General features: G+C 50.7%; 8 protein-coding genes across 10 annotated transcripts; 4 read left to right on the forward strand and 4 right to left on the reverse strand.

The window, feature by feature from the left end:
- The first annotated feature begins 437 nt into the window (after positions 1-437).
- On the forward strand, positions 438-2,856 carry TrAFT101_000909 (uncharacterized protein). Its single transcript, XM_024899240.2, has one exon. It carries the CDS (start codon positions 1,023-1,025, stop codon positions 2,538-2,540), a length of 1,518 nt encoding a protein of 505 aa, XP_024765144.2. The 5' UTR covers positions 438-1,022; the 3' UTR covers positions 2,541-2,856.
- A 2,917-nt stretch (positions 2,857-5,773) lies between these two features.
- TrAFT101_000910 (uncharacterized protein) lies at positions 5,774-7,518 on the reverse strand (the record flags this gene model as incomplete). Its single annotated transcript, XM_024899276.2, has 3 exons — positions 5,774-6,844; positions 7,045-7,104; positions 7,309-7,518. 3 exons carry the CDS (start codon positions 7,516-7,518, stop codon positions 5,774-5,776), a joined length of 1,341 nt encoding a protein of 446 aa, XP_024765145.2.
- Positions 7,519-7,742: 224 nt separating this feature from the next.
- TrAFT101_000911 (uncharacterized protein) lies at positions 7,743-8,230 on the reverse strand (the record flags this gene model as incomplete). Its single annotated transcript, XM_066126187.1, has 2 exons — positions 7,743-8,018; positions 8,201-8,230. 2 exons carry the CDS (start codon positions 8,228-8,230, stop codon positions 7,743-7,745), a joined length of 306 nt encoding a protein of 101 aa, XP_065982286.1.
- Positions 8,231-9,334: 1,104 nt separating this feature from the next.
- On the reverse strand, positions 9,335-10,734 carry TrAFT101_000912 (uncharacterized protein). 2 transcript variants are annotated; one of them, XM_024901707.2, is made up of 3 exons: positions 10,516-10,734; positions 9,782-10,455; positions 9,335-9,689 (listed from the first exon to the last, which is right to left on the reverse strand). In XM_024901707.2, the coding sequence occupies exons 1-3, from the start codon at positions 10,660-10,662 to the stop codon at positions 9,449-9,451; spliced, it is 1,062 nt and encodes a 353-aa protein (XP_024765146.1). In that variant the 5' UTR covers positions 10,663-10,734; the 3' UTR covers positions 9,335-9,448. The 2 variants fall into 2 exon arrangements, with proteins under 2 accessions (XP_024765146.1, XP_065982287.1); XM_066126188.1 differs by having other exon boundaries at positions 9,782-10,538.
- Positions 10,735-10,964: 230 nt separating this feature from the next.
- Positions 10,965-11,299, forward strand: TrAFT101_000913 (uncharacterized protein; the record flags this gene model as incomplete). The annotated part of the gene is made up of 2 exons (XM_066126189.1): positions 10,965-11,050; positions 11,101-11,299. The coding sequence occupies 2 exons, from the start codon at positions 10,965-10,967 to the stop codon at positions 11,297-11,299; spliced, it is 285 nt and encodes a 94-aa protein (XP_065982288.1).
- A 987-nt stretch (positions 11,300-12,286) lies between these two features.
- Positions 12,287-13,933, forward strand: TrAFT101_000914 (uncharacterized protein; the record flags this gene model as incomplete). Its single annotated transcript, XM_024909403.2, has 1 exon — positions 12,287-13,933. The coding sequence occupies one exon, from the start codon at positions 12,287-12,289 to the stop codon at positions 13,931-13,933; it is 1,647 nt and encodes a 548-aa protein (XP_024765147.2).
- A 253-nt stretch (positions 13,934-14,186) lies between these two features.
- Positions 14,187-14,921, reverse strand: TrAFT101_000915 (uncharacterized protein; the record flags this gene model as incomplete). Its single annotated transcript, XM_024905947.1, has 3 exons — positions 14,187-14,259; positions 14,330-14,682; positions 14,790-14,921. 3 exons carry the CDS (start codon positions 14,919-14,921, stop codon positions 14,187-14,189), a joined length of 558 nt encoding a protein of 185 aa, XP_024765148.1.
- A 68-nt stretch (positions 14,922-14,989) lies between these two features.
- TrAFT101_000916 (uncharacterized protein) lies at positions 14,990-18,897 on the forward strand. 2 transcript variants are annotated; one of them, XM_066126190.1, is made up of 5 exons: positions 14,990-15,943; positions 16,370-16,554; positions 16,623-16,698; positions 16,765-17,129; positions 17,194-18,897. In XM_066126190.1, exons 1-5 carry the CDS (start codon positions 15,899-15,901, stop codon positions 18,662-18,664), a joined length of 2,142 nt encoding a protein of 713 aa, XP_065982289.1. In that variant the 5' UTR covers positions 14,990-15,898; the 3' UTR covers positions 18,665-18,897. The 2 variants fall into 2 exon arrangements, with proteins under 2 accessions (XP_065982289.1, XP_024765150.2); XM_024903311.2 differs by lacking the exon at positions 14,990-15,943 and having other exon boundaries at positions 15,984-16,554.
- Positions 18,898-19,609: the final 712 nt, after the last annotated feature.

Consider the following 19,609-nt stretch of genomic DNA (forward strand, 5'->3'; position numbering starts at 1 on the left):
GGTGGGTGATTGCTTCCTGCGGCGCTCTCGTCGTGTGATCGAGCGTGATGCGAGGCAAGTCGGATTCAGAAGTGGCTGCCCTACTAGACTTGGGTAGTATGTAGTTGCGGCGCCTTCCTTCTGCCCCCCCACCCCAGCAAGGTCGATACAGGGTGTTGTGTCACTCACCGTGCTGCCTGCCTAAGTCCTTGCTGCTCCATTTGCCATGATGCTACTATTATTACGGGATATATACCTACACCTACCTACTTATGTGCCATTGCCAGATACTACTCGTGGTTGGGAGGGGCGCGCTGTCCCGTGCAGTGCTTCGCAGGACAGACTAAAACACGGCAAGTGCGGGAGTGGATCCCCCCGGCCCGTGGCCTTTGCATCCGGCCCCGCCCAACCAATCAGTACCGGAAACCACGCTTGCTCTTGCGCCCAAAGCAGCTTTCCCTTCCCTGCTCAGAATCCTTCCGCTCTTGCTTTTTTGCCCAGCCGCACATACTCTAGACCGACATTTCCGGTATTTCCTACTGCTTGTCCCTCCCTGGTACCCGGTACTTGGTATCGCAGCTTTGGCTCGCTGCTGGGCGGCAGGTGCCAGTACTTGCTGGCAATGGATGACGGCATGACTGGGAAGGAGCAAGCTCGGAGCCTGTAAATTAGTATGTGTTCACCAAGGGGGCTGAAATTTGAGGAAGAGAGAGACACGGAGCACAGAAAAGAAGGACTGGTAAGACAGACGAGAAGAGTGAAGGGAAGAGATGAGAGACCGGCCTGTCTGTGTCACCAAATAGTTTCCGTTGGCTTACGCTTCCTGCTTGGCTGAGACATCTTACTCATGCAGCTATGCGGCTGCCGAATCCATTTCGCTCTTTTTAATCGCTTGCTTGGGCCGTTGTTCCTTCCTTTCCTTAAAATGTCGTGGTTATTCGCTCTTGTTATCGTCTTTACCGCTAAAAGCAAAGCACCGCTGCTTTCAAGTTTATCCATTCCTTCGATATTTCTGTTGCTTTGATATTGAACCCACTGCCTCAATGGAATCTCTGCAAGAAGAACTGCTGGCAAGCAGTGAGACGGGTGTCGACACTCTCCGAGAATACCACCCTTACCCCAAGCGTCCGCTTTCACCAATCATCGAAGAGTCCACAGCCGAGCTTCCCCATAACAGAAAGCGAGTTCGTGAGAGCCCAACAACCGTTTACGGTACCTCCGAGGATGATCGTGGATGGAAACGACAGCAGATATCGGACTCCCGCGACACTGTCGAGACCGCTGTTACCGAGGCCAATACTGATCCGATTGCTGGCGAAGAGATTAACCGTGTGGAAGGAAGCTCTGAAGAGGCTATCCTTGTAGAAGCTGTGCATGAAGAAGCGGGCCGTGAGGAAGCAGACCGCGAAGAAACGGGTCCTCGAGCAGCCAGCGTTGAAGAGGTAACCACACAAATAGCAACTCCTCTAGATAATTTCTATGCCGTATTCGACTCAGACGACGAAGATGTAGCAGACGAGGATATACTTCATAGCGAATCCGCCTATCAATCCACTTCAGCCTCGCCATCTCCACCAAGTGAATTTGATCGGGCACCTCACATGTCTCCCGCCCCCGAGACCGATATTAGCTTCTTTGTGTTGCCCAAAGACAGGTGGCCCAAGGAGCACAAAAGTGTTCAATACCGAGATCACTCGTGGAGCCTTGTGTATAACAAGCACAAAACATTTATATGCGAATTCCCAGAGGGTCTTGCTGAAGGAAGCTTAGGTCTCTGCAAGGAGCTGCTTGAGAGGGAACAGCTGCCCCCGAGAGTCTCTCTCTTTGATGACGAAGTTATTCACGACACTAGTATAAGGGTTCAGCGCAGAAACGAGACGATGATATTTCGCGACATTACTCCCTTGATTGCGCCATCGGCCGAACTCATGGCCTTGCGCGGTGATGAGCAGCTGGACATTTTGTGCGAGTCTACAAACGAAATATGGACATATTCTCAGCAATTGCTTCAGTATCAGCCACAGCCCTCTTATTCTGTTGGTTTCAAAGCTCTGGCGTTTACCGAGCTGCAGTTCACCAAGGTCACGGAGTTCTTTGAAGACAGATGCACTTCCGAAACGTCACCTATTATGGGTACATCTCATATGTTCTTTCCGTGCTTTTCGTGCGAAATTGGGTGCTTCGAGGTCACCCGACGACAGAACGTGCACAACATGACAATCGGTATGCGTGCTGTTGTTGACCTGTTCCGCGGAGTCAAGCGCGAAGCCGAGGTACACCGCCAAATTCTGGCCTTTTCCATTTCACACGACCACCGCCAGGCGGAAATTGTTGCCCATTATCCGGTCATACTAGGAGAGACTACAGAATACTATCAACAGCTTATCGCCTCCTTTATATTTACCGATTCTAGGTATGATAAATGGACGGCGTACCGCTTCACCAAAAACATGTATGAAGTGTGGATGCCGGCGCAGTTTCAATGGATCTGCTCTGCCATCAATCAACTACCAGAAGGGTGGTCCTGCGGAAAGGACATTGGCCAGCGCGAATTCGTTTGAGTCTTTGCATCACGCGGTTGGCACTAGAAATTTGAACGTTATATGATGGTCTGGGAAAATTGGTTATTACGATAATGGCTTTTTCGCGTTTGGATATATGGGACTACAGATGGCGCCTTATTGTTCTTTGTTTTACAGCATCTAGCTTTCCAGTGGCATCTAAAAGTTTCATTTGTATTTATTTTGTAATATGGCATACTAGCATTGGAGGACAACTTGGTAATGGATTTATATTGTGGGATTATAGGGTAGCAACTAATACATGGTAGTGGTTGCATCGTATCTGACCTCGATGATGTGGCGCAGTACTTTCAGATCTCTAAAGTAACTCATGGTCTATTGCAGATGTCTAGTACGCCCAGCTAAGTATATATAACATTGGTATTTCTGTTTAATCTTCAGAGAATTGATGCCAAAATCCCAACCTTTCGCGGGCTAGATACTAGTAGCTAATGGCTTCAGGGTCAATAGAGGCTCAGAAATGGCATCTTCTCCGAGCTGAACACTCCCTCTCGCATCTTTGTATCTGGGGATTTGAAACTATCCCAACTCATCAATACGTATACACCTGTTGGGCGTGCCGATACTCAAAGCCTTTCGATGGCCCCCAAATACACGCGGGGATCGAGCCTTTCTCCCACCGGAAGCATCAGGCGTCGATGGAGGGGAGGGGAGCAGCGTTTAGCCAATTCTTGTGCTTCTTTCTCTCATTCAGGATGAGACTATTTGCATAAATTTGATTTACTCTCACCGCTTGGAGATACGTGGCGTTGCTGCCTTGGATTCGGAGCGGCGTTTATAAGGAGTTGGGGTTGGTTGGTGTAGGCCGTGTGTTGGTGCATGCATGTACTATAGTTTCGAGAAAACCAGGCTGGGCTATTCTAAGCACCAAGCGAAACAGTAATTGCAAGCCTAGTCTTATGCTTATGGCTTTCTAGTCTAGGCCCTAATGATTCTCAGCCGCACAATAAGTAATCTCGGCGAATAACCACTCCCGTGTTGTAGAGTGCTTCGCACGTGGGGTACATACGTGTATGAAGCTTACAGGGGAGAGCTTCCCCCCCTAATATTTGCGACTTTCCTATCGTCCATGTATTCCTTGTTTGGATTAGAGGGTCGTGGCATATATCCTTGATCAGGATACAAATTTTTGAGCATGGATGGTGTGGAAGAGCGTTGCATTTGGGGAGAATTAGCATCAGACAGCATACATGCTTGTACCTACTTGCGGCTAGGTATACTGCTAGGCTAGTAGTTTGTGCGTGGGCTATCTTAAGCAAGGATCTCGTTGCTTTTTTATTCTAGACTTGATTCAATGTCTGGGGGCGTCTTTGGAGATGAATCTAGATTTATGCACAAGCCAGGGTTTTCCATCACACCGAGATTGTGGAGACAGCGAGGCTGTGCGCGGATGCATGTTCCGAGCTGGCAGCAGTAGTGCTACAGTGAATTACACTTGTGGAGATTACACTGTGACATTGCTTGTCTTGGTTTACGAAATCAATGCTCTTTTCTTTTTTTTCCTCTCTTATGCTGGGGTTGTGACATGTGGGCGGTGGTTTGTGTAATTATATTGCCCTGGGGGTATTGTATTACTACTGCCAGTACCCTCTTGATATGACTACTGCTTGAAATGTGGCTGACTTTTGATATTACGTGGAGAAATGGACTGAGTAATAAAGCAAGGATAGGGTGTTGCCTTGTCTTTGCCGATTACCTCGTTTTGTTCGATTAGTATTGTCGTTGCTGCGTAGAGAATCGTGATTTCAGGAACACGTCAACCACATGCAATAGCCTGCATCTCTGTCACTAAAACACCTCAGACAAGCCAGTAGCATATCTGCCTCGTGCATCTGCCTAATACCAAATCACAACTACCGTCGTATTTGCTAGTTTTTTTTAAAAAGTGCCGACGCATTAGTGTGTGATGCGATTGCCTTGATCAAACGTGGCTCAGTCCAGTCCAGTTCAATGCAGTGTAAAAAGTGGAGGCTTCAGGCAAAGTTGAAGGTTCGCAAAATAGTGTCCGAGTCTATGGCTGCAGCCGGGTGAAAAGCACATCTCTGTGCTGGTATTGGCTGCTTTTGTGAAGCATTGAAGGCTCTTGTTGGGCACCGAAGCGGGGTGTGAAAAAATAATTCACTGGTACGCGTTGTTAATGCTGGCCATTGATGGGGGGGGGGGGGGGGGGGGGATATTGTACTTCTTGGAGCACAGCACTTAATTTTCATGTGAAAATCGGGGGTACGTGGGATCTGCACTACTATTGTGCTGTGGAGGCGGCTTAAAGAACTGGCGGTAGGATGGCTGTTACTGACATCTTTGTACTGCATTTCTCTCCTCTTAGTTGTGGTAGTTTAGCAGTATGATGAAATACATACATCTAGAAGAAAGATATTATAGTAGTTAGTATAAGAAGATTGACTTTGTATGTATCAGCGAGCCGCTTGGTCAGCCAGTAGTTACAGAGTAGAGACGGCGTGGATACACAGGAGAAGTAGATAGAATTGATGTAAGAGAGCAATTAGGACTAGTCAACGCAAATCCAAATCGGCGCCAAAGTACTCCATGAAGTCGAGGGTAGAGTTGATTGCCATATAAAGCCTAGGCTTGGCAATAACAATTGTCTAATATGAAGCCTGCGGATGGGCTTTGGTTACAAACAAGTTGCTCTAGCCCTCAAGCGCTTCCTCCATTGCAGCACGATGAAGTAATGAAACAATTTTGCGTTGAGGCGTATAATACCCAAGGGAAACTATATTAAATGGCATTACGGTGTCTTACAATCATGTATCAAACAATTCATACTTCAGACTAAGTAATAGTAATTAACAATACATTACTCTCTAGTAGGACAGAGTGTTGAGATTCGGTATTGTACAAGCTAAGAATAGCCCCAACTGAGATCGAATTTATGGAGATGTCTATCCGGGGAAGCGGGTCTTTGCGTAGACGTTCAATTATCACGAGTCAAGGACGGTCTTGTTAATTTTGGATCGTTGACAAACGACAAAGCCCAGGGCTTCGAAAGCCTCATATATATACTATTTGTCTAGCGGCATCTATACCCACGCGACCAACCAAAAAAAAAAAAAAAAAAAAAAAATGAGGGGGAAAAAAAAGTAGAGCCCTAATCGAACAAAAACCAATTCCTAGCCAGCGGCCGCGATTATTACAGGCCATAAGTCCTTGGAACCACCATCTACCATGTCAAATATCATGCAAGTCTTTCTTTATTGTGTCTCACCAACCACTTTTCTGATGGCCTGGGCCACGTGGTCAATGTTGTGTGTATTTAGGCCGGCCATGCTGATTCGGCCGTTCTTGGTCATGTAGATGTGGTACTCCTCGCGGAGCTTCAGAACCTGGGCTTCTGATAAACCGGTGAAGCTGAACATGCCAATCTGATCTGTGATGTGGTTCCAGGTTCCTGGGGTTCCCAGCTCCTCAAGCTTGGATCGGAGAGCATTGCGCATATCGATGATGCGGCCTGACATTGTCTTCAAGTTGCCTTCCCATTCCTCAAAGAGCGCGGCGTCATTGAGAACGGTGCTGGCTATTCTGGCACCATACAAGGGAGGGTTGGAGATTTCTGATCGCTGGAGAATGGCCAGCTGAGATGCAATGCGGGTAATGGTAGTGGTAGCGTCGGCAGCAGGGGCGGTCACAACGTGGAAGCAGCCAGCTCGCTCTCCGTAAAGGCCAAAGTTCTTTGCGAAGCTCTGGGCAACTACGAGCTCGAATCCTTGCTGGACAAAGTAGCGCACAGCGGCGGCGTCTCGAGCAAGGTCGCCAGAGGCAAAGCCTTGGTAGGCGCAGTCAAAGAAGGGGAAGTGCTTCTTCTCTCGGATAACAACGGCCAACTCCTTCCACTGGTCTAGTGTTGGGTCGACTCCGGTTGGGTTGTGAGCGCAGGGGTGGAGCAGGATGATGGAGCCCTCGGGGGCTGCGGCAATGGTAGACTTCATGCCATCAAAATCCAGTCCTCGGGTCTCCTTGTTCCAGTAGGGGTACTGGGCGACTTGAATGCCGACATTGTTGAAGATCTGGTGGTGGTTTGCCCATGTGGGATTGGACACATATACGACCCGGCTACCCTTGTAGAACTTGGAGAGGAACAGCGCGCCCATGTGGACGGCACCAGTTCCCGAGATGGTCTGCACTGACGTGGTGCGGCGCTCCTGGATCGCGGGGGAGTCGGCGCCGAGCATCAGCTCCGCAGCCTTGCTGGTGAAGCTCTCGATACCAGCAATCGGGGCATATTCGTGGTTCAATTCGGGGTTGTTTCGGAGAATTTCATCAGCCTGTTGTATGACGCAGTGGGGTCAGTCAATGCCTTGGTAGCTGACAGGATTCGTGCAGATATGCAGCAAGCTGGCCTGGACCAATCGCGGTTGCGGGAATTGAGCTTATTCGGAGCATCGCAAGCGAGCCAACTAACATTGGCAACGCAGGGCCTAGCTCCGTACATGAGACGACGGCAGGGAAAAGAAAGACAACATACCTTTTTGACCACGGGAAGAACCCAAGGCTTGGCATTATCATCTCGGTAGGCGCCAATTCCCTGCAAACAAGAACAAACAGTCAGTCATTCGTACGTATCTATTAGTAAAGCATTGGGCGATTTGTGGGCTGGTGGCCTCCGACGTCGCAGCCGTGCTTACAACAACAGAGCAGAGTCGTCGAGTCACAGCGACGGGCAGAGGCAAATGGGCATGGCAAACCGCTCCAAGCAACACAGAGGGAGGGGGAAATGTCGCAGACATACCAGGTCAACCTTGAGCGGGCTGTTGTCAGCCCTGTAGGCGCGGGCAAGGCCAAAGAGAGGATCCTCTGGCGCCTGCGGCACCGTGTCGGCCGGGAAGCTGGTTGTGAAGGCCATTGCGGGGGAGATGTGGCTCGCAATGTTGTTGATGCGCGCGAGGGAGGCGGAAGAAGATGGGGGTTGCGGTGATGATGATGATGATGGAGGAGCCATGGCGCAGACGGCGGGATGTTCGATTGTAGATAAATGCGCTGCTCTCAGGCTGTCGAAATGCCACACGCAGCACGCAAATGGCCTGATGCGGTCCCGGTGGGGTGACGGCTAAATGCAGCGTGCTCCGTTACGGAGAGCCTGTGACGGGTCGCGGGGGAGGGACTTGGGGCCTAGAGGCGCCTGGAGGGAACCGGAGGATCCGCTGTGGCCGCTATACGCCTGCTTTAGCTGCCTGCTATTCGAACGCCTGCTGTGACCCGCCGATGCACGTCACCAGACCTAAAAATCCCTTGGGCAGCTCGAAAATGCGAGACGAGACGGAGCCGATGGGGCCGGGGGCGAGGCTCAGCGCAGAAAGCTGGAAGGGCTCGAAGCTCTGAATTCCGGGGAGAGCTGTTTTCAGGGGCTTGGCAGGTGTCTTTGCCGCCGCTCGCAATAATGGCAATATTGACTCTAATGGTCTCTTCCTGTGGCGAATACTGTAGCAGCGCTGAAGGAATCTTTGGGCCGCGATGCAGTCAGCAAACAGTCCCAACTCCTAGCTCACTCATAGCAATGCAGAACGGCGCTCGTTCCGTCAAAGCCCCCCCTGAACAGCCATTGACTTCGGGGAAGCGGAGCGGACAATGGGAAGAGAAGCAACAGGCAGCGCTGCCAACTTGCATGCATGCATCATACACACCTTGTCTGCGAATTTGACAGCAGTGGTCATGTAATACGTCCAAGACGGGCCGGATCCAAAGGAGACAGGTCGGGTGCTATGCTGTAAATACCCCGTAATAACTCCGCGAAAAGAGCGCAATCAGAACAATAACTGCTGCTGGGATAAGCAGTAGGTACTAGGTAGGTAGTAGTAGGCAACGGTAGTGGTACAGCAGTATCTTGATAAAGAGGAAGAAAGGTTGAAATGGGTCTCGGCTTACACAATTGTTCACTGCCTCATGGCCTTTTTATCTATCGCCATGCCATGTGCTTGTTCCAGGCTATGGGGCTGGTTTTTGGCCGAGGCCTCGGCTTGTGCGGGCTGAGAGCCGACTGCTACGGCGTCCAAGCACACTCGGTACACGTTAAATTGGATATCGAGACATGACTGATCTACGTGCGTCTGGGGTGCATGCGAGTATATCCTGCGCAGAAGCTCAAGTACATTTCATACTAGAGGTATGACCAAAAGCCTTCGTCATGGGACCTCCCTCTGTCCATCATGAGCCCCCCTTTCCATAGGTACATACTATGTAGGCAAGGTAAACAGTTACTAGTAGTAGTATTTCTCGGAACAATGGATGCTATGGGAAATATCAGGCATCTTGATTATGAGCAGGATTTCTCCCCTCCTCCCGAAACAAGCCGATGCTCGCAACATCACACCAAGGGCACATGGAAGTCGACGCTCAAAGGAGTATCAGCTCGCTTTTCATGTGCATCCCAAGCCGATACTTTTTCGAACCCCAAGTCTAGCACGGCGCAGCTCGATCCCGATTGGACACGCTCGAATTCGAAATTTCTCCCTTTTCTTTCTCCTTGAATCCAATGACACATAAGTACCTGGTATTCCAAGTGGCCTGCTATCCACAGCATTGGCGCTCTTGGCTCTGTCAATCCGAGAGTCAGGTACCGTCGCTGCAAACGGGCCCCTAACCCTCGTGGCCTGAAAAAAATCCCATGAATCCCCGCAGAAAAGTGGCCCGCGCTGATTCTTCCCCGTCTTTTCACATGCCGCCGTCCTTCCCCTAGACTCAGCCCCATGGGTCATTGTGCGTGCAGTAGTGCTGGCACGAGACGGTTCTTTGTCATGCCAGACAGAATTGTACGAGAGGTGGCGTTTACATTGTATGATTTCTACTCGATGCTCTCTACCAGTGATTCTACTCATTACTCGATGCTCCGCTATCATGAAATAAATGTCCCATCTTGATATTTTGGTCGGTTTTCATATGATTAGGTCCCAAAGAATCAAGAACGCACATAGACCGCTTGCTGCAAAAAACGTATACCGCGCCGTGCTCGGCCGTTGAGTGGCCTTTTTCAGCTGTCTGTTTCCTCCGCCGACATTATCCGCCATCGACGCCGAATCAGACACGAGCAGCTCAATGTTTTCGGATTGCGCCGACAGGTTGTTAACCAGCAGTGTCTGGAGTTCTGAAATCTCCAATAGCGACTTCTCCGCCGTCCTATAATGCATCATTATGTTAGCAATTTGGAAATTTTGAACTTGCCCCATCCAGGTCGTTTTGCTGTGTTTGCAAGGAAAATCATAACCTACCTCACTTTATCCAATGTGCTCTCGTAATGCTCCATCATGCTCTGGTTGCCCTCCTCAAACATTTGGACTTGCTCCTCGGTCAAGCCCTCCGTAAACGCAGCGGGTGATGGTTCTTCGGCTCCAGGCTCGAAGGCGCCACCCGAAGTCTGCCGATGTGGTTTGTGAGCCGCCGGGACAAACTCTGCAACGTCTCCAATTGGCAGCATGCTGCGGCTCTTCTCCAGCTCTCGACGCAACCGTGTTTCCATCATGTCTTGCTGCGTCCGACAGCACAGCTCCAGCCGCTGGCGTAGGAACCACACCACCCCGTCTCGGTAGCCGCCCAGCTGCTGGGCTTGATCTTCCGCCGCAGCATGCTCCGCAGACTTGCTGCTGGCAATGCCGCCAGATGCCCATGAGCCGAGTGCGCCAAGCCCTTTTGTGTATTTCTTGCGAATAATCGCCGCTTCCGTATCTCGGCGAAGCTGTTCGGCTTCATCCAGCGACCTTATGCTGGCGTTAAGCTCTCGTATCATCTGCTTGGCGTTGGCGTCGATTTCCTCTCGTTCTCGGTCGGACAATACTCGCGGCTGGTTCTGGGCGAATCGAGCCTGCGATCGGCGAGGCTGCGCCGTGGATAGGTATGCTTGCCGCACATCTTGAAGCTGTCGGTGCAGGCTAACAATGTGCGAGTTCTACAAGAGAGTTAGAATGGGTTCCTCAAAAAGCATGTGTAATTGGCCAAGAAGACGGACGATGCGGTATGCTTCCTTGAGGAAGCTATCAATATCATCCAGCGAGACCTTGTTCACGACTGGTGGAGCGCTGTGCTTCACAAGAAGTTCATTGAACTGCGATGTGATGTTCACCGCCGACGATACATGGACGCTCGACCTATCCATCTCTACCGTCTTTTATATGACAATATTCAATCGCCGCTGGTAAAATCTTATGGCGACCAGATAAGTTGTTGCACACACGTCATTCGGCCGGCCAGCTCAGTCCGCTGGTTTTAGAGCTACGTATTGTGTTAGCTTCTGGCAGCTGCGCTGGTGCTTAGTCATCCTCCTATCCACTTGCCGACTCAAAATACTTCCACAAAGCCACAAGTTGCCAACGCTGCTAGTTTCTGATCTACTCGAGAACTGTATCCACAACATTGCATGGCCCGGGCTATTTCCGTCGACTTTTGACTTCATAGACTATGATTTTACGACTCAGGGACCAACCGTTTGGCCAACCGAGGCGCGGCGTTGGGGCCGCGAACTCGTCCGCTCAGGGTATTGTTGAGTATGAGTTGCAGTTACAGTTGCAGTTACAGTTACAGGGATTCTCACCAGCTTGGCGCCATTCATGCGACTGCAGGCAAGACGCAAGCCCAAGGCTACCAAGCAGCAGCACAGCTTCTCTCAAGCGCATACACACGGCTTGACGGCTCCCAATGAGAAGGCTGTTTTCACTGATCGCCTGTGCAACCTGGGCTGCCGCTTGCAGATCGGCCTTGAGCCGACATATGCAGCCAATATGCACAACGCCTAAGCTCCGCATTTTGCATTTGCCGGATATCGCTTCGCTTGCGCTTCCTCATGTTCCAGGAAAGCCGACGGATAGACTAAGGCAGACGGGCGGCAAGACGGATAAGCCGAAGCCTCCTATTCTTTGTTCGATTACCGTGATTTTGCCTCGTTAGCTTATGCCCGTGCCTGTGCCCATGCCCGTGCCTGTTACCAGCGATTTGCGATGCTGAGCTGAGAAAAACCGTGTCGGTGGTGCACGCCACCGGAGAATATCGACGCTAAGGCCAAGGCAACATTTGAGTTGTGTGGGCGGGAACTAACGGCTACAAAGCTGTGATTCGCGGATGGAACGAGATCTTATACGTTCTTTTTTTTTTCCTTTTTGTTCGGACATCGACCGAGGAGGAAGGGGCGCGTGCCGGATCGATACTAAACCGCATGGTTTTTTCCTCCCTTGCTGACTGTTTGCCGGGCAGTACTGCTACCATTAATAAAGAGACTAAATGCCTTCGGTATAAAGCGTCCAGAACGCCGGTACATATCGACACTTGGCAGTCTGACACTGGTAATACGCCATGGCCCTCCCGAAAGCCGAGGTTTTCTTCCGTCTCTTTGCCATATTGGAATGAATGCAGGGGCGTCTTAAAGTCCTGACGGAACATTTATACATTATTCCTGGCTCTACAGTAGATTACACCCAGGATCAATCCCTCGCTCAATCTCTTCCATGCGGCGAGAGAGAATCGACAGCAGGGAGACAACGCCGGCATTTCTGGGGGGGTAGATAACGGGCATCGACCGAATCTGTGGGGAATCGCAGTTCGATCGTCCACAGGCGTGTTCGTCCGCTACTACCTTACCCGATCCGAAGCTGGGAGCATCTGCTCCTCTTCCTTCGCTCCCTTTTGTTTTTTGATTTTTGATTTTCGACCCTTCACCATCGACATCCGCCACTCGCCTCGACGACTGCTCCCTTGCTATAATTCGTAGGCAACGCGCATGCGTCGTCATGAAGCAGGATGAAACGACAACCCGGGTTGACAAAGAGACAGACGAGATCTCATCGCCGGTGAAGGGCGAGTCGGACTCTGAGTCTCTAGGAGACCAAAACACGGACCAGACCGTTGCAATAGAGCTGCTGACGTCCCAATCTCGGGGCGAGCCTGTCGTGAACGATGTCGAACAGGGCCCTGGACCTGCGACCGGCGAGCCATACAGCATCTTTTCTCGCCGCATGAAGATATGGATCACCTTCATGGCGACTGTGGCCAGTGTTGTCTCGCCAATGACAGCACACATCTACTTTCCGGCACTGGACGCCTTGGCCGAGGAGCTCAACGTTTCCATTTCACTCATCAACTTCACCCTGACGTCTTACATGATATTCCAGGGGCTCTCACCGACGATATTTGGTGACTTCGGCGACATGGCGGGCCGCCGACCCGCTTTCACCGTTGCCTTCATCATCTATCTCTGTGCCAACATTGGTCTCGCCTTGCAACGCAACTATGCTGCCCTGCTCGTACTGCGATGTGTTCAGTCGGCAGGGAGCAGCGGTACGCTTGCGCTCTCGTATGCCGTGATTGCAGACATCACACCGACCGCTGAGAGGGGAAAGTATATGGGCTTTGTCAGCGTTGGAGCCAATATTGGACCCGCGATTGGCCCGGTGATAGGAGGTCTTTTAAGTCAATACTTGGGATGGCCGTCCATCTTCTGGTTCTGTGCCATCTTTGTCGTGGTGTGGCTGGTTCCATGGGTTGCTACCGTGCCCGAAATGTGTCGAAACGTGGTTGGAAACGGCTCCATCACTCCTCAGTCTTGGAACATTACTTTGGTGGAGTTTCTGAGGAGAAGGAAGACTGGAGATGTGCCAGAACCGGGGCCCAAGAAAAAAATGCGGTTTCCCAATCCTCTAGGTACCCTGGCCATTGCGTTTGACAAAGAGATGAGCCAAGTCCTGCTGATTGCGGCCGTCATTTACGTCAATTTCATCCTGGTTGCCGCCACGTTATCGACTGAATTTGCTGCAATATACAACTTTGGAGAATTAGAAGTTGGGTTATGCTTCTTACCATACGGTCTGGGGTGCTGTTTGACAGTTGTTTTGCAAGGATATGTAGTGGATTGGAATTACCGCCGCATCGCAAAGAAGTTGGGGGTAGACCCAAGCCATGGGCGCCGGAACGAGATTGGGGACTTTCCCATCGAGTCGGCACGCATTCAGCCCATCTACCCTTCATTGTTGCTTGGTGCCGCCGCTGTCATTGGCTATGGCTGGGCCTTGCAGGCAGAAACGAGCGTAGCTGCTCCGCTCGTCCTTGTGTTTTTGATTGGCATGCTAGTCCCAAGCACTTTCAGCATTCTCAACACACTCATTGTTGATCTATATCCCGGTTCAACAGCTACGGCAGCAGCAGCAAACAATCTTGTCCGCTGTTTATTTGGCGCTGCGGCCACCGCCGTCGTAGATTACATGATTGATGCCATGGGCCGAGGCTGGTGCTTTACGTTTCTTGCACTACTCATGGTCGCATGCTTGCCCTGGCTCAGATTCATTGAAAAGCAAGGTCCTCGCTGGAGGGCAGAGAAGTTGCAGAGGAAAAACAGCACTCAAAACGGACAGGGAAGGTCGGGACCGGCAGAGGCCAAATGAAAATAATGGCCTTTACGATGACATGACATGGTTTTCTCTTTTTATATTTTCTTGCTCTGTTCTTTTTTTTTTTTTTTTTAAATTCCCCCTTCACACTCTACATACATCTGCTTACAGGCATAGCGTTATATCGCTTTTTCAATTGCATAGCAGCGGCGTTTGTTCCCGGACAGTAGATCCGTCCATAGCACATGATACTCATCAAAGTCGTCATTATCGTACTACACTATTAATTTTAGATAATTCCATTAATTCACAAAGCTAGAATTGCGTGCTCTACAGGCTCTCTCAGAGACTCCCACATCATCCAGTCAGACCGTGTCGTGCTATTGCGTGTTAGTAAGAAGAAAGAGAAAGAAAATAACATGGGTGGCAGAAAAAGCCTTTTCGACTTACGGTAATAGACCCATCGAGTTAATCTTCCACACACCCACCGCCAACGCCAAGAATTGCATCGCCACATACACTAGCTTGGTCTGCAGGATCTGGCCTGAGTTGCTGTCGGTCTGGAAGCGCTCAAAGGCCTGGTTCGTGCTCATCAGGCCGACGATGGGGTTCTTGAAGGCCATGAAGACCATCATGATGCTGAAGATCTGCAGCGAGTTGCCGGACATGTACATCATAATGGCGGTCATGGGGAGGCCCTTGACGGGGGCGAGGGCGACCTCCCAGGCCTTCTTCACTTTGAGCGTGTCTCTCTCCTCGGCGGAGGGAGGCTTTCGGGGCTGGGCTTTGACGTCTTTGCCTTTCTGTGGGATCTGACATCAGCTTTCTTTCCTTCTTTTCTTTTTCCTTGCTCCTTTGTTTTATATGCTTCATGTTGTTTTGTGTGTGTCAGTGAACAAAATGAACGAACCTTGGGGGCGCTGCTGGGCGCCGTAGAGAAGCCTGGAGGGTCGATGATGCCGTTGACCTTGGACTTTGCCGCGGGAGGGGAGTCGAGCTGGGCGACCCAGTAAGGCACGGGAGGCTCTTGAGCGGCAGCCATGTCGTCAGTGTTGCTATGAAATCGATTGATGAACTGGCCGTACTCGACTTAATGCAGGATCCTCGGCTGCGCGAAACGCGGTTCGACTCTCGTTGTTGGCTGGATTCGCCGCAATTGATATTGCGTAAGGCAAGGTCCCGGAATAGCTGTTGTGTTGCTACTTTGTCACTGAATTGCTGGTGGGTCGCCAACATCCACAGCGCCTAATTAGCTCTTATCGATAGCCCCGGAGTGCGCCATACAAGGCCTGGGCCTCTGGCCTATTCCTGCATACCGACCCTGCCGGCGGCGCGTGTCCTCCTTTTTTCCCTTTTTCCACATTGCATCTTCCGCAGCTTCTCGAAGCCGCAAAAGAATAGCGACTGCGAGTTTCGGCCTTGTCTTTCTTTCTTCTTTTTGACCGTCTTCGGGTCCGGAAACCCTCTCCCTCACGCCTCCGACCTCCAATTCTGTTCCCCCCTCGACGCACGACCCGCGAGACGCTCAGACACACAAGGCAAATCCCGGAGCGAAGAAGCTGGCGCGTTTCGGCATCGATTGGTCAGCCTTGCCTTCTTTTTTAAACGGAAACGAAGATACATGTGACGGCGTGCGAGTTTCTCCCCTGGACACATACATAGCCTTGCGTTGTTTTAAGAAACAGGTGGTGGGTGTGAAGCGTCTTGCAGAGCGCCATTGGTTTCACGAGCAATTTAGGCGATTCGGCCAGCGCATTTATCGACAAGGCTTTGTCTAAAGCGAAACGGAATTCGGGCGCTTCTCGCTTTGGCTGCAGCACCAACCCGCATTTTGCTTGCCTGTGCCTGGACCTGGGAGGCCCTCTAAATCTCAACAAGGGGTGCCAACGGCGCGTGACGACATTCCCGCTACAGAAGCAGCGATACTACTTACAAGATTGTCTGAAGCAGACTAGACCAGGCCGCGCTGCATCGATTCTGCGGGGGAGGAGGACGACGTGATTCGTAGCTGCTGGCACCATGTCTGGCAACGTTGGTGGAGGGGACTCCAAGCTGTTCGCTCGGGTAAGCTCTCGTCTCTCTTTTGCTTTTCTCTCCCGTCTCCATCTTGCGTCTTTTCCATGATACTGTTGCTATCTACGCCTTGCTTTCTTTTATTTTGCCCATATAGCCCACTCCCCCTCGTGCGCGCGACTCTATGCGCATCGTTACTGTGACTTGCCGCCTGTACTTGGGTCTTGGATGATTTCTATGCTTTACTGCTGCTAGAATACCCACCTAGCGGCAGCGACGACAGTGACGAATGCTTTTATCGCGATCTCGCTCTTCATAAGAGATTGCGATAGCTGCGCTCTACGATAATCTTTCCTCGCTCGCCCCAGCAATGACTATTTACTTTTGCGCAGCTGCGCGATTCATAACATGATGGCCCTCCCACTCGGATTCATTTACATGCCAAATATTACTCTCGATAAGCTAAGATCAAGGCAGGGCAAAGTCGCCGAGCTGCGTCTCGAGCTGAACAGCGGTGGGAAGAAAGACAAGAACTATGCGACCAAGAAGATTGCGCTCAAGCGCATTGTCGCCAACATGACGATGAGCAACAACGATATGGTTGCGCTGTTTCCCGACATTATCGGATGTATGAACATTTCGAGCTTGGAGATTAAGAAGATGTATGGCCCACGTCAGAACATATACTGTTGGAACGTGAAAGTCGATATTAACACTCCTGCCTTGATAGGTGCTTTCTATACTTGGTGAACTATGCGCGAGTTCGACCAGAGATTGCAGTTAATGCGATTCCTATATTGGAGCATGTGAGTTCAGCGACAGTATCTCAAGCTCATCATGTATCACAACAGTGAGCTAACTGGTGGACTCAGGATATCGAAGACCCCAACCCGCTAGTACGAGCACTCGCTCTACGGACGATATCATATATCCACGTGCGCGAGTTCGTCGCTGCCACGGTTCCTCTAGTTAAACTTATGTTGAGAGACTCCGACCCATACGTTCGAAAGACGGCCGCATTCTGTGTTGCGAAGCTCTATGATCACGACAGACACATGGTCGAGCAATCAGACCTCATCGATCGTCTCAACTCTCTCCTCAGGGACGACAACCCCACTGTTGTTGCCAGCGCACTGGCAGGCTTGATGGACATTTGGGAGAGGAGTGACGCTATTAAGCTGACTATTGATTACACCAATGCCTCAAAAATGGTTGCCATCCTGCCTGACTGTTCTGAGTGAGTCTACTATTTTAGCGAAGAGCACTTGATACTTGTATGGATTTTGCTAACTGTCCATCAGATGGGGTCAGACATATATCCTAGAGGCACTCATGTCCTATGTTCCTCAAGAATCGGGCGAAGCCTCACTGCTGGCCGAACGAATCGCCCCACGACTTTCTCACTCCAACTCATCAGTCGTCCTGACCTGCATTCGTGTGATTCTGTACTTGATGAACTATATCGCCGACCAGAAGCAGATTTCGGCACTATGCAAGAAGCTTTCCCCGCCCCTCGTTACGCTGTTAGCAAAGGGCTCCGAGGTGCAATACCTCGCCCTAAGAAACGCTCTTCTCATTCTGCAAAAACGGCCCGAGGTGCTACGAAACGATATCCGAGTCTTTTTCTGCAAATACAACGATCCCATTTACGTAAAGGTCACCAAGCTGGAACTGATCTTCATGCTGGCCAACGAGAAGAATATTGATGAGGTTCTCACTGAGTTGAGAGAATATGCTACGGAAATTGACGTGCATTTCGTACGGAAAGCTGTTCGCGCAATCGGCAAGCTCGCCATCAAGATCGAGCCGGCCGCTCGACGATGCATCGATCTGCTCTTGGAGCTAGTTGCCACCAAGGTCACATATATCGTCCAGGAGGCTACAGTAGTGATCCGAAACATCTTCCGCAAATATCCAAACCAGTATGAATCAATTATCGGCACGCTTTGCGAGCATCTGGATTCCCTTGATGAGCCAGAGGCCAAGGCTGCCATGATTTGGGTCATTGGACAGTATGCGGACCGTATTGAAAACAGCGACGCCCTGCTGGAGGATTTCCTATACTCATTCCAAGATGAGCCTGTAGAGGTTCAGCTGGCACTTCTTACCGCAACAGTCAAGCTTTTCATCCAGAGACCAACCAAGGGCCAGGAGCTGGTACCCAAGGTCCTGAAGTGGGCCACAGAAGAAACGGATAATCCCGATTTGCGTGATCGAGCCTACATGTACTGGCGACTGCTATCAACCGACATGAACGTAGCAAAGAGTATCGTCATGGGAGAGAAGCCTCCAATTACGGCCGAGTCGGAACGGCTGGAGTCGTCAACGCTGGAAGAAATGTGCCTCAACGTCGGCACCCTGGCCACAGTCTATCTCAAGCCAGTGCAGTCCGTGTTCCGCTCTGCTAGGCCACGAAAATTGATTGATTCCCCGGCACTGCAGAAGCAGCATCTTGCCAACAACATTGACAACCAGAAGAGCATCAGCATGTTCGGCAACGGCAGCCAGCCCACGAATATCGATCTCAGGACGCGCAACGCCGTTGCTTCTCCTACTACAAACGGAGCACCCAACTTGGCACAGGCAGTCAGCGACGCGGACGCATACTTCTCTAGCATCGGAACGCAGCAGATGGCGGCGATGAGAATAGACGGCGGGGACGACGGCTTTGGAGGAGGCGGGGGAACAGGCTATGTGGTGAACGCCCTTGCGCCGCAGGCTGTGCTGCAGCCGGCTCATGGCGATGGCAACGGCGACTTGCTGGCCTTGTAACCTGAAGAACATGACGAGGTGGACGGACAGGAAGAACATGAGGCAATGAACGAAGACTGGAGAGGGAATGAGATGAAGCTTGATGTTTCGTCACTTATCACCATGTACGTGCTTGTTAGGAGCAGCGTTGTATGATTTTGGTCCAGGATGTAACTTTTAATATCCCTACGTTTTCTAAATATCTTTTACCACAAATAGTATGAATATATATATAATATGATATTGATGCTTGCGAATGGTTTATGCTGAACGAATTACCACAACACCCATAACATTTGCTGTGCGACCAGGTCAGGGAGATGTGGACTAAATCCTCCGAAAATCGTACCATCAGCAGGCTTAGAAAATCCACTCATCCATCAAGGTCGTTTATATCGCAGGCAAGCGGGCTGCGTTTATTATTGCACGCCTTGTGGAGCAGTAGAAAGGGAATAAGATGCACAGCATTCCTGTTCTGTGTGGGGAAGCGAGCGAGAAAGAAGAGGGGCCCCTTGAGTAGTATGTAATAGTAGGCCTAGTAGGTAGCAGAAGCTTGGCGATTCGATTCAATTTGTATGGGTCATTTGCGGGACTCAAAACTCGTATCATATCCATCTGCATACCATGCTGCTTGTTGAGGTTTGGGCTGTAGGGCTGCTAGAGCGTGCATATTTACGTGTACTTCGTATTTTGTACGATGTATCTTGTCATTCTTGACTGTCACTTACCTTAATTTTTTTTTAGAACGATTGAATTTGGGAATCACTCGCTGGGAGAAAATCCCTGGGGCCCAAAAGGGGGAAGATGCCAACTTTGCGTGGTAGATTTAATAGGCAAATGTACGTGTCAGCTTACACAGAGAAATAAAGTGTGGCAGGATTCAGCGAGAACAACAATGCAATTTCCCTCGTAGTAGCAGCTGTTAATATTCCCTCGCTCGAAATGAAGATGGGCAGACTTGCGCGA

This window comes from Trichoderma asperellum, chromosome 1 (assembly GCF_020647865.1).
Source record: "Trichoderma asperellum chromosome 1, complete sequence".
NCBI lineage: Eukaryota > Fungi > Ascomycota > Sordariomycetes > Hypocreales > Hypocreaceae > Trichoderma > Trichoderma asperellum.

Coding starts and splice junctions, on each gene's coding strand:
- TrAFT101_000909 (XM_024899240.2), top strand. CDS start 1,023: ATGGAATCTCTGCAAGAAGAACTGCTGGCAAGCAGTGAGACGGGTGTC.
- TrAFT101_000912 (XM_024901707.2), bottom strand. CDS start 10,662: ATGGATAGGTCGAGCGTCCATGTATCGTCGGCGGTGAACATCACATCG. Junction 10,456..10,515: donor TCAAGGAAGCATACCGCATC/GTCCGTCTTCTT, acceptor ACTCTCTTGTAG/AACTCGCACATTGTTAGCCT. Junction 9,690..9,781: donor AGCACATTGGATAAAGTGAG/GTAGGTTATGAT, acceptor GATGCATTATAG/GACGGCGGAGAAGTCGCTAT.
- TrAFT101_000916 (XM_024903311.2), top strand. CDS start 16,301: ATGATGGCCCTCCCACTCGGATTCATTTACATGCCAAATATTACTCTC. Junction 16,699..16,764: donor CGATTCCTATATTGGAGCAT/GTGAGTTCAGCG, acceptor TGGTGGACTCAG/GATATCGAAGACCCCAACCC. Junction 17,130..17,193: donor ATCCTGCCTGACTGTTCTGA/GTGAGTCTACTA, acceptor ACTGTCCATCAG/ATGGGGTCAGACATATATCC.